The 12,551-nt window shown below is 41.4% G+C and overlaps 1 protein-coding gene across 4 annotated transcripts in view; it reads left to right on the top strand.

Annotated features, from left to right (window-relative positions):
* Positions 1-261: 261 nt before the first annotated feature.
* Nrg4 (neuregulin 4) overlaps positions 262-12,551 on the top strand; it is a 61,898-nt gene continuing 49,608 nt past the window's right edge. For 3 of the 4 annotated variants that reach the window (XM_055621732.1, XM_055621731.1, XM_055621730.1), the window contains exon 1: positions 2,860-2,994. In XM_055621732.1, the coding sequence (XP_055477707.1) occupies positions 2,888-2,994 (107 nt within the window). In that variant the 5' untranslated portion in view covers positions 2,860-2,887. Of the gene's footprint in view, positions 348-1,151; positions 1,218-2,859; positions 2,995-12,551 lie in introns of those variants that run through there. The other variant, XM_055621733.1, reaches the window with a different exon arrangement.

Raw genomic sequence — 12,551 nt, 5'->3', positions numbered from 1 at the left:
AAACACACGCAGGGATTAGTCCGGGTGCTAGAGTATGTGGTTTCTGTCCTCACTCTGGAACCTGGAGCGTGCTTCAGGGTGCCAGCTGGTGCAGCTCCGCTTGTGAGTGCAGCCCTGCCCATCTGCAGTGTGGAAACTTGTGGGAGTGGTTCCCTTGGCTGCTCCTGACCTCTGCGACACCTTGGTCTGCTTTGACCTCACCCACACTGAAGTGACGTAAATCAGATTTTTGACATGCTGTAAAGTGCAAGTCACAGCTGCCGAAGCCCTTAGTATCCAAACACTTGTGAAACGCTGCATGTCTAGCAAAGTTTACTTTCTTATGGGAATATAATTTTTTTGTTGAGGTAAGCCCTGTTTGTTTGGGGGGAGGGAATAAGCCAGTGATTATACAGTGATTACTGTGTTTGTGTCTGTTCTCTCCCTCTCCTTCCCCCCCCCCCCCCCCCCCCCCCCCCCCGTCTGTAAAAGAGATTGGCTCCAGAGGACTTTAATACTGCACATGTTCCTCTATAAAGTAACAGGATAGACTTTGGCTACAGTCTTTGTACTAAGGGCTTGTGATCTTAATGTGAGGATAAAGGCTTCATCTATTTTAATGCCTCCGTTTCTGTTACAGTAGCAAACTTCACACACAAGCACGTCTCCTTATTTGCCTTGTCTTGCCAGACCTCAGACACTGTTTGTCGCTTGGTGGCAGGCAGAAGGCATAACTTCCGCTCAATGTGGAGGTGCTCTTCTAAAGAAGTGCAAACTTTTTAAATGCCTGTTGAGATTTTTCTAGAGAATGACCATTTTCAACAGGTTGGGAGGTCACAGGTTCCTCTTAGAAGTTAGGCTTCCGAGAGCTTCGGGGTTTAGGAGGCACAAATGCCCTTGGGATGACTCAGTTGAGTGCCGCTGAGTGTCTTCACAACATTCTCAAGCAAGACGCCGTGAGGCTGAGGTCTTCATCGGAAGCTAACCTTTTACACTGCTCTGTGTTTTCTGTTCATGTCTCAGCACTGTGTATGTATCTATAATGCTCAAATTCTGTCATGCATGTCTTGTTTTCAATAGTTTAGCGTTTTGCTGATTGAACATTTTGACACTTTGTAATGCCCTCAAAACAGGATAATTTCCCCTAAAATATAAATTTTAAATTATTTTAGGTGCTGTCTTTCAACCCTAATCCTTTCACCAAGAATGAAACTATTTAAAAATTAAGATGTCTACAGGTAATTTCTTGTAAGTTCCTACTTTTTGTCTATGTGTGAGTTTTATTTAACAAGAAAGTAATGAATGTGTATTAATATAAAGCTATATTATCCCCCATGCAAAGTCTTCCAAAAACATTGAATAGTTTAGCTTTAAAAGATTATATAACATGAAACTATTTTGTTTTTTACTGATGTTTTACTGTTTTTATTCTTTTTACAAAGTGACAGATTCTATCATTCTGTTATGAACTTCTCAATAAGTGAATGAAATGTGAATAAAAACAAATTAAGAGGTAGTGATTCGGGTTAGGTGAGTTCCGCAGGCATTAAAGATGTCTTGTTGCAGTGCAGTTAAAATCAAAGACATTGACTCCAGCTGTGACGGTCACATTCCACCCTCAATTTTAAAATGTGTTGCCTTCCTGGTCCTGGTGGAACAATGATCGCCATTTTATTTGTTAGTAAATTACTCCTAGGCTATTGGGTAATGTTAGAAGCATTGTTATAAAAAAGAAAAGGGAGTCTAAAAAAAAATGTTTGGGCCAGTTTACTTTCTTAACACTCGATTCTATGATATTTTTCTTTTTCTTTACATTTGTATCCTTTTTTTAAAAAAATATACTTTCATAGTTGCGATGTGAAGCTGAAACAAGTTTTTCTTGTTTCTAAAGTAAAAGGAAAATTTAAACTTTTCGAATTCAGACTGGAGATATCTCGCTCCTTGCAATTATATCTTAACAGGTATCAATATTTTAAAGGTCATTCTACTAGGAAGGTTTTTTTTAATGGCATGTTACTTTTTAATGCCAAGTTGAATGTCAAATGGAAGTAAGGCCACTTTCTTCTTCACATTAGATGATTCCAGATCATGTTTCAGACAGAAATGACCAGGAACTGGCAACATGTAATTTTAAAGCAATATGATGCTCTCTTTAAGGAGAAGTTCTCAACTTTCCCATGTAAATAGTAGTTGATGAAGACAGAGTAAGGAAAGTTCAGAGATGAAAGAGAAACTGAAGCTGGAGAAAAAGCAGGGAAAGAGGAAAGCGAAAGAGAAAACATGGTTCTTCTCCTTGATGCTCTGAACATTGTAGCTTATATCTAAGCAACAGGTTAAGTTGTCAGTTCTACTCAAGTCCCCAGTCTCTCCAGCTATAAGCTATAACTGAAATCCCCTTGCAAATCAAACCTCTGCAATTGTTTCCTTTGTTTTTTGACATTGATATGCATAAGAGTTTTTTTAGAAATCAGAGTCTGTTTCAATTACCTAAGTCTTTTCCCACTACAATTTCAGATTTTTTTTATACATGTTTTGAGACATAAAAAGTAAGATAGGAATCTAAATACCTCTTTGTCTAGGAAGTGTCTAAGTACTACAGAATCTCTGGCCTGTGCAAGGCCAGACATGTCTTATACTAAGACTGTGCTTTAATAACTGTGAAGATTTCTTATTTCTGTTATATAGCTTCTAAATTTATTATTGTCAATGTCCATATCCTTGGGACACAATGACTTTTCTTTTGAAGGAATAGACACTCTTGCCCAAGAAATAAGGAATAAGATTGTTTTACTTTGAGGGGGAATAAAAATCATTCTTTTTTTTTTTTTTAAGTGCTGCTTCACTGTTAGATGAGACATCCCCATCCCTGACGGTGTCAGAAAAGCGTTAACCGTCTGTGTTCACGTGCATGTGTGTTGTAGATCACGAGGAGCCCTGTGGTCCCGGTCACAGGTCATTTTGCCTGAATGGGGGGATGTGTTATGTGATACCTACTATTCCCAGCCCATTCTGTAGGTGAGTGACGTGGACTGGGGGAGAGGGTGATTTCTGCCTCGTCATTTGATGACTTAGAAGGGATCTTAAAAAAAGGCAAAGGGTGTAAGATGAAGGGGAGTGGGGAGGCTGTCGTCTTTACGTAGACAATTAGAAGAAAACAAATCGAAGCGGCAGATGAAGGGCTCAGTGTGGTGTTTGTTTTCAAACCTGTTTGGTATTTACCAGCCGTGGCAGACTATAAAGAACACATTGGAGAGAAGCTTCTGAGTGATGTCGGTTCACGGGAAGTGACCTGTTCAGCATTGCCAGCAAAACATCATGAGAAATCACTAGTATGAAAATTCCAAACAAGACATTTAAATATAAGACAACTGCCTGGACTTTAACCTTCTCTTCTAATAGATAGTAACTACTTTTTTAGGAGATTGAAAGCCATCGCAGTTCATCCTCTGAATTCTAACTGTTGGGTTCTGAGTTTAAAATGTTTCATTATGACTTCTTTAACCTGCAGATACTACTTCTTTCTTATAACCCACAATGCATAATTTAATCGCACTGTGGCCAGAATAGTTGAACCATAGAGCTGTCTGCACCAAATAAGTTAAAAGACAGCACTAAAGCCAGACACGTGGTGCACGCCTTTAACCCTAGCACTAGGGAGGTTGAGGCAGACAGATCTCTATGAGTTCTGGGCCAGCTTGGCCTACATCGTGAGAACCTACCTCAAAACAAGAAAAGACAGCACTGAGAAGGCCAGGATTTGGGGAGTCGTTAAAATGGGAAGGGAGCCTGGAAAAATGTGGTTTCAGTACATTCCCGAAAAGTTACCCCCAATGAAAGAGAACAGAAAGTTTGCTGGTAAAGACTAAATTTAAGAATGCATCTGGTTTCTTCCTGATTTCCCGTTTTGAACAGCAGTTGACACCATACTGAGTTTGTCACAGCCAGAGAACGAGACTTTGAAGGCTGGCCACCATATTGTGTGGACATAAGTTAGTGGGGTTGGCCCTATCTGGCAATGAATGAACCATGTAACCGAGAGCTGTTCCACACCCTGGAGAAAGAAGGTTCGTGGCTGAATGACACGGCAGGACAAGGATGATTGAGAATCAAGGCCTAGAGTGTCTGACAGTTCAGGGGAGTTGAATGGCAGACATATTTTAAATCGTATATTATTTTACTAAAAAATTTGCCTTCCAAGGACCTTAGGACCACATTTCGAATATACTTGTCATTATAGACTATAATAGCAATATCTGAAGGTGATAAAGTCATTTTCCATTCCCTCCATACTATTTCCTGTATCCCAATCATCTGGTCATCAAGAAACCCAGACTCATTTCCAACTAGTATTGCTGGTTCAGCCAGGTGTTGATTCGGATTTCTTCTTTGCCCTTTCTCTTTAATCTCTCCAGCATTTTCTGTTTTTACTATTCTCTACTAGCTCAGGCCTTCCTGACCGCTGATTTGTCTGACAAGAACAGTTTCCAGATTAACTCCTAGAGCCCCCTCTGCCTCTCTGTACCTGATAAATCAAGAAAACAGTAGATCCTACCCCTGCACGTTGACTACCTCTGAAGTAAAACCTTACTGTTTCGAGTAACTTTTAGAGCCATTCGCAGTTTGATACCAACCCAACCCTCCCATCGTGGCCTTGGCCTCATGCCTGCCCAGTGCTTGATCTAGAAGCACTGTTTGTATTAGATACACTATGCATTACATTGCTTACCTTGAATTCACGACTATTCTGCCTCCTCTTTGTATGTAGCCATATTAAAAACCTCCTTGGATTTCAAGGCTACCTCTTTCCCAGTCCTTGACCCCGTCATAAATCAGAGCTCGCTTCTCCCTGTGGACATGTACAGAAATGTGAGGAAGTTATTACTCTACATCTGGCATCATTTATATACTCGGCGCTTTCACTGAAATATAAACAGCCCCCGTGTGCCTCACCACCTGCAGACTGAATGACCCATTATCCATGGTGAAGCTTAGGAAGCATTCTAAGTCTTCTTCGGTGAAGCAGGTAAGTGAGTTATTAAAAAAAGAAGAAACTCTACAATTGCGATGTCTAAGAATGCTTTACAGCTCTGATCTACCCTCTCCATGCACACAGTAAGTGGCATTTTCTCCTGGTCTGCACTGTTTCATGATCGCACTTCCTCAGAACATTCTCTGTCTGTCTTTAGAGACTTTAACTGGGTTAGTCTTTTAAATAAGTGACGTTCAGCTAACACTTTAACTGAGTAACTGATATTAATTTTTCTGTGTTGCTTGGGCGTGGTAGCTAACCCTGTGTGTATTCTCAGCACTCGGGGGGGGGGGGAGGGGGCTGGAGGCGGGAGGATTGCTGCAGGTTCACAGCCAGTCTGGGAGGCAGCGTGGGACTCTCTTTGACCTGGTCAGCCTGTGCTAGAGGAGGACACAGATTCTCTGTGATGGGGACAGTGCTGTACGTGTCCACCGATCAACCTTCTGCCAACCCTGGTGTCCTTCCTATGTTTTTACCCGTTTGCTTTGTCGGCAGCTGAAGAGCTATGCCAAAAGTTCCTCCTGTGATTTTTGAGCCTTCAATGTGGTTTCTGCTAATTTCTACTTAAAATATTTTTGAAATAATATTATTAAGCCCATATAAATGTGTAATGGACTATTTTCTGATAAGGTTCCCTTTCCTCGTTGTACATTAGCGACCTTCCTCGACCTAATCATGCTTCCCGTCATCCCATGCGTATCTCATTGACATTAAGGTGGCTAAACCAATCGTCCCTTGCCGAGTATTTGAATAGTAGAATTTTTCCTTCAACTTTTTATTCGGTGTGTCTGTAAATACACAGGGTATGCTTAATAATCCAGTCTGAGGCACTTCTCTTTTAATAAGAGTTAATCAAAATTTGTTTTTCTGGTTATATTAAATTTTAAAATCAGTTTTCAACCATCTTTCCTTTCAATTTCTACTGTGCCTTAAAGATTCCTCCTGGTCTCTTCAGGGCGCTTTGTTTCGTTTTGTTTTAGAGCAAGGGCTCAGGCCGGCCCAGGCTGTCCCGGAACTCTTATGTAGCCCAGGCTGGCCGGGACTGCAGGCGTGCGCTGCTGCCGTGCCCTACATCCTAGGACCCTTGAACTGTGTGTGTTTAATTAGGACGTCTAACCTGTGTGGAGCCTGCTCCCACACTGCTTCCTCCTGTCTGGGATGCTGTCCTCCCCTGACTGTGACATAGGTGGGTTGGCCTGATCTGTAACGCCTCTGTGTCCTTCCTAAGCACATGGAGGGGCTTCTTCCTGTGTCCCGTCACACCGGCATCACCCCAGCACGAGGGGTAACATTTGAAATTTTTAATTTTTATTATGTCACAATTAAGCTTTTTTTTTTTTTTTCCTTTGGTCATCATATCTAAGAATTCATCGCCAGGCCCCTGTCATGAAGGTCCCCCCTTGTTTTCTTCTGAAATGTTTACATCTAATGTTTAGGTCTTTGATCTATTTTATGTTTTTTTGTCTTTGGTATGAGATAAGGTTTGTTTGTTTTAATGTACCCGTGCAGATTTTCCAGCACTCTTCAGTTAAAAACTGTCTTTTCCTCATTGAATGGTTGCGGTGTCGTGGCCATTTGTGTGAGGGGTTATTTCTGGGCTCTGATTCTGCTCCATGTGGTCCACAGTCTGCACTTGAGTTTTTATCACAATTTAATTTTTTAACAGGTATTTTATGGGGGGGGTGCGTGCCATGTCATGTGTGGGGGTCAGACAACTAGGCAGGACTTGGCTCTTTCCACCATGTGGGATTCAGGAATCACACTGGTGTTACACTGCTTGGTGGAAGCCGTCCTTATCCACTGAGCAATCCTACCAGCCGCCAGCACAGTATGTTAATATTGTACTTCTAGAATCCATTTTTAATTTAGGAAATGAGAGTTCACTAGTTTTCTTTTTCAAAAGTGTTTTGGCTAATCAATGTACCTTAAAAGTCCCTAAGAATCTTAAGATGGACTTTTTATTGTCCTATATGTGTAAGTGTGTTCTACTTGTGTGAGTATCTGTAGATGCACTGTTTTCATCCGATTACCTTGAGCACCCATGCAGCTTTGTTTGCTTGTTTGTTTATTTGTTTGTTTGTTTGTTTGTTTTAGACAGGTTCCATATGTAAGCCAGGCTACTCTTGAACTCACAGAGATCCTCCACTCACCTCTGCCTCCCAAGCACTGGGATTAAAAGCCTGTACTACCATGCCTGGTTATTTCTTCATTCTGTGTCAGCCATTATATATGAAAACCGCACAGGTAACTTAAGGCCTTTGGTGTTCTGTTCCTCCAGAGAGGATCTGCTTCTGGCAGGGGCTAGAAATTACAGTAAAAACAGGCTGGCTGCCTTTGCAACGAGGCTTCAGATTTTATGCGGACTACTTCATCTGGTTTACCATCGTGACAAGGATAAACATTAGAATCATCTTTCCAACTTCCAAAAAAAAAAAAAAAAAAAAAGAAAAGAAAAGAAAAAGAACAAAGACCTCTAAGGTCTTTAAATGAGATGATGGAATCTTTAGATCACATATGAGGAAATTTGACATCTTAATAAAGCTGAAGACTTATGATCCCTGTACATGCTATATATCCTAATTAGGTTTTCATCATTAATACCTGTTTTATAGGCGTGTTGTGATATTGTTGCATATACTCCTTTTTTTGTTTGGTTTGATTTTTTAAGACAGCGTTTCTCTGTGTAGCCTTGGCTGTCCTGGACTCACTTTGTAGACCAGAATCCCGAACTTACAGAGATTTCTCTGCCTCTGTCTCCCGAGGGCTGGGATTATAGATATGTGCCACTGTGCCAAGCTACTCCTTCTCTTTTTAAAATAGGCATTTAAATAGTTTTGGTTGGTACTTTAAATGGCATTTAAATTTTCATTTCAAAAATATTTATTCATTTTTGTTTTCTAAAATGTAATCTTTTATTTTCTAAAGATTTGGGGAGTCTAGGTATATACATAAATTATTTTTTTTTAATTTTTGTTGTACCAAAACATACGTGACATAAAATTTACTAAACCACTTTTAAATGTGCGCATCAGTATATTGAACATACTCGATACTGTGCAGCCACCAGCACCACCCATCTCCATGCCAACCCTGTGAGCCTGCTCACACCAATTAAACAATAACTTACACCCCCTCCTGTACATCGATGCATTTGTGAGATTGCTGGGCTGAGCATAAAGGCGTCTGTGATTTTAATGTGTCGTGAACTTTCTCTCCATAGGACTTTTGGCATGACAGTTAACTGCCACCATGAAGGTCTTTTGCCTCCACATGTACCCTAGAAAGATAAATGACAAACTTCTGGCGTTTTGCCAGCCTGATAAATACAAAAACATCTCAGAATCCTTTTTAAATATATTCTCCTATTTCCAAGTTGAGTTGACTATGCCACTGTTCAGGTATAAGTAAAATATTTTATGATGTATTTGTTTAATAATTAGAGTTTTTAGTCCTTTCCCTATAGAACCTCCAGTATAAGTTTGAATTTTTTCCCTATGATATCAGTCATAGAAAATTATTATTTATAGTTTATTCTTCCTTTTTAACCTGTTTTTTTTTTATTTTCTGTGTGGTAGCTTTGTTTTCTTGAAGTCAAACTCTGTTATTTCTTAAAGCTCTTGGGGTTTCAGTCATACTGTGGATTGTCCCCTTGTCTGAGTTGTAAGTAATCCACCATGTTCGCTTCAGGTACCTCTTTCAATTAAATATTTGGGTTTTGTGTAGGATGTGGCTACAGATATAAATTTACCCTCTTTAAAATGTTTATTTGGTGTGTGTGCTGCTCACACGATACCTGAGCTTGATTGTACAATGGAAATGTATTCCTCTCAGTTCTAGAGGCTGGAAGGGTTAAGATCGAGGAGCTGGCACTTGGTGCCCTCACAAATGAAGGGCCCCTCTAGCTCACTCAGCCTTCAGCAGCGCCCCATGGGTATAAGTCTACACAGCATTTTGGAGAACACAGCTTGAAAGCTCAGCAGCAGCTCTGTTCCCCAGCGTTACTGCTCTGGCTGTCATGGCTCCACTAGCGTGGCCCCATGAGGACAGAGCTGCATTACTCCACAATTCTATGCCAGCAGCAATCTTACAGCTGCTGAACTTTTATAGTAAGTTCAATATGCAGTAACTCCAGTCTTTGTCCCCTGCCCATGCTCATTGTTTTTCCACATGAACTTTAGAATTTATCTTTTCAGAAAAAAAAATCATTTGGGGCGGGCAGAGGGAGTTATTTTAATTGCATGAAATTTACTTAAGGACCATTTATTTGTTTATAATGCTGAGGCTTCTTATCCAAGGTTGAGAAATGTATTTTTGTTTGTTCAAAGCTTCTTTCGTGTGCTTCAGGAATGTCCTCAACATGATATAAATGTTTTGAACATTCCCGAAGGGAGTTTATCCCACACATTTTATGTTTTATTAAACATAATAAAACATTCTCCATGAATTTTAAAGTAGATTATTTCTCTGCTTAGGACCCTTCTGGGTCTTTCTCTCTCAAATAAGAGCCAATGGCCTATAAAATCCTAACAACACAGCCTTCTGCCTCAGGCTGACCTTGTGTCTTGCTGTTGTCTCTCTATTCACCTCTTGAGCCACAGGAGCCGCTCTGCTGTTCCCACACCAGCAGCCTTGAGGTGCTGCCACGTCCCTTCCTGTGCCGGGTGCTTTCCCTCGATTTCTTCAAGGACAACCTCTTAGGTCCTTTATATTTCTTACCACCCATTTTTCCGCTCCCACTCCCTGTTTTCCCACACTCTCCCTATGTGCTGATATACTACAGAGTGTTTGTTTATTCTTTACCTCCTAGCTCCCTAAGGTAGAATATAAATTCCACAGAGGAATAGGTTTCTAATCTGTTTTGTTTTCAGTCCATATAGAACAGGCATATGGCAGTTTTTGCATGACTGCCTTTGGGATGAATGAGTACTCTACAACTTTGTCCAAGTCTTTCACTGTTTGTAAAGTTTCTGATAGTTGTTGGGTTCTCATCACATAGGGCCAAAATTAGTAGCGCATTCTGAAGCTCAGCGTAAGGCTTCTATCTTTATGGGGTCTCTCAAGGTGGAGTTTACCACATTGTGTTATACACACTGTAGCAGACTCTTAATGTCCACTGTTCTGCATTTCCTAGGCTTTCCTGCAGATAGTTTGGGTCCATGTGACAGATTCTCACACTGGGTACCAACAAAAGGAACAGCAGCCACTGGTAAGTCTGGCTCTTGAAGCCAGCTCCTAAAACACTCCAGCCTGCATTTATCCTGCTCAGGGACCCAAGGGTCATATTTTCCAGGAAGCAGAGCCAGGAGGTAGAGAAGATAGCCAAGGTGGCATTGGGCATTGGACTCTACAGTGAACAGAAAACAACAGAAACCTTTGTTGCCTTAACCTACCATTTTGCCTTCAAGGCAATGAGAAGTGACTTCAGGGAGGATGCTGGTTTGCTATTGCCGTGCTAAACAGTGAGCAAACGCAACTCAGGAAGGACAGGGCTTTGCACGGGTCCATCATGGAAAAGCCAGGAGAGCCAGGTCAGGATCTCACAGCAGACGCTGAAGTAGAGCCCCTGGGAAAGCTTAGTGACTCGCTTGCTGTCAGTGGCTTTCCCATCTACTCCAGACCTACCTGCCTACGGCTGACACTCTTCACAGCAGGCCAGGCCTGTTGTGGACGTAAACTTGGTTTTGTTTTAATCCCGGGTATGGGATAAGGGGCTGATTCAGATTTTCCATAGCAGCGGGCTACTTGCCTCGTGTGGGCTCTGAAAGGGGCTCTTTGCCAGCTGGACTTAGCTGCATTCTGAGGACTTTGAGGGGTATAAATATGACAGCCCAGAGGAAGAAGGGGCTGACGCTTAGAGGAGTTGGAGAAGGACTGCTTCCTGCTCTTGCTGGCTTGCTAGCTGGCTGGTTACCTGGATTTCTGGATTTCCTGATGACAGATATTTGTATTGTCTCCAAAAGAATCCTATGACCAGCAGAAAGAAGAGGGCCACGTCCCGTTTCCCTTACAACCTTCTTTTTCCCCTGCCTGGGGTGGGGGGATGAAAGGGAGGCATAAGCTTTAAGGAGCCCCCCGAATAAAGTGGTGTTGAAAAACTAGCACCCACGCAGGCCCCCACATCAATTAGGCCCCCTGTGACGCTCACACAAACTAACTTGATGGAGGCATTTCCTCAGCTGAGCTTCCTCTTCCCAAGCAACACTGGGTTGTGTCACACTGACAGGTGGCAATAACTACGACAGGAAGGAAGGGTTTATTTTGGCTTCTGGTTTGTCAGGAGTATGAAGCAGCTAATCACGTTAGCCTCCTCCCTCAGGAAGCAGAAATGAATGTTGATGTTCAAATGATGTTCTTTTTATTCAGTCTGTGGCCCTGGCCCACATTCAAGGTAGGGCTTGCTTCTTCAGTCAGACCTTTCTGGAGACATCCTGGAGGCGTTTCCACAGTGATTATGAATCTAGTCAGGCTGACAATAAGAACGACCACCACAAGTCTCTTGTGATGTGGCACGTTTTTAAATTTTTCACGAAGTCGAATTGGCACCCAAAATTTTAAATTGCCTTGCTTTCCACTGGGGAAACTCATAGATAAATTACCTCATAAAGTGTGTTTGTGATTTTGTGCAAGTGTGTTACTGAGCTGCTTTCACTCTTCCCTTGCTCACAGTTTCCTCTTCCCGTTAACAAATCAGCGCTTTAGAACACCTGAAACTTTTTTTAGTCTAATAGAGTATTAAATTGAGAAAGGGCTCAATGGGGGGGGGGCTTAAGCGCACTGACAGAGAGACAGAGAGTGCCTTCTGCTTCACACCTGCCTCATCCCTTTTTACAAATTATTTCAGCCAATACGTGTGAAACGAAGCCCAAATAGAGCAGTAACCCTGGGGGGGTCAGATGGGCATGTGTGATGCTGGTATTTATGGACCCTCATTATGCAGTTCCTATAATACATTTCATTGGAAAATTTTTGAGGTTTGAAGTAGATCCTGTTTACTTTCCTATTCTGAGATAACCATTTCGTCTGATTCCCGAAAGACTGTAGGTCAATATCCTAACAGTAAACACAGCGAGAGCCAGTGCTGTAGACAAATGATCTAAATAAACAATTAGCCACTTTAATAATAAGTTATTAAGAAGGAATTTGGCACATTTTCCAGTTTTGTGAATACATTTCTTTTTTTTTTTTTTCTGTATCTAGGGAGATTTGTATAAGAGATTATGAGCTAGTTCTCTAAACTAACTAATTAACTTACTTTATTTTTCCAGCTTTTCAGTGTAGTCTTTTTCCAGAATTATGTCTTTATTCTTCTTTGTCTTATGTAGTTAAGCATACATTGTACACTAACAAAACAAGGCTTAGCTGGACATAGTGGCACATGTCTTGAATCCTAGCATTTGGGAAGCAAAGGCAGGTGGAACTTTGTGAGTTCAAGGCCAGCCTGGTCTACAAAGTGACTTCTAGAACAGCCAGAGCTAGACAGTGAGACTCTGTCTCAAAAGAAAGAAAGAAAGAAAGAAAGAAAGAAAGAAAGAAAGAAAGAAAG

This window comes from Psammomys obesus, unplaced genomic scaffold, assembly GCF_907164565.1.
Source record: "Psammomys obesus unplaced genomic scaffold, mPsaObe1.curated_primary_1811, whole genome shotgun sequence".
NCBI classification, from domain to species: Eukaryota; Metazoa; Chordata; class Mammalia; order Rodentia; family Muridae; genus Psammomys; species Psammomys obesus.
This window is presented reverse-complemented; position numbering and strand designations above follow the sequence as displayed.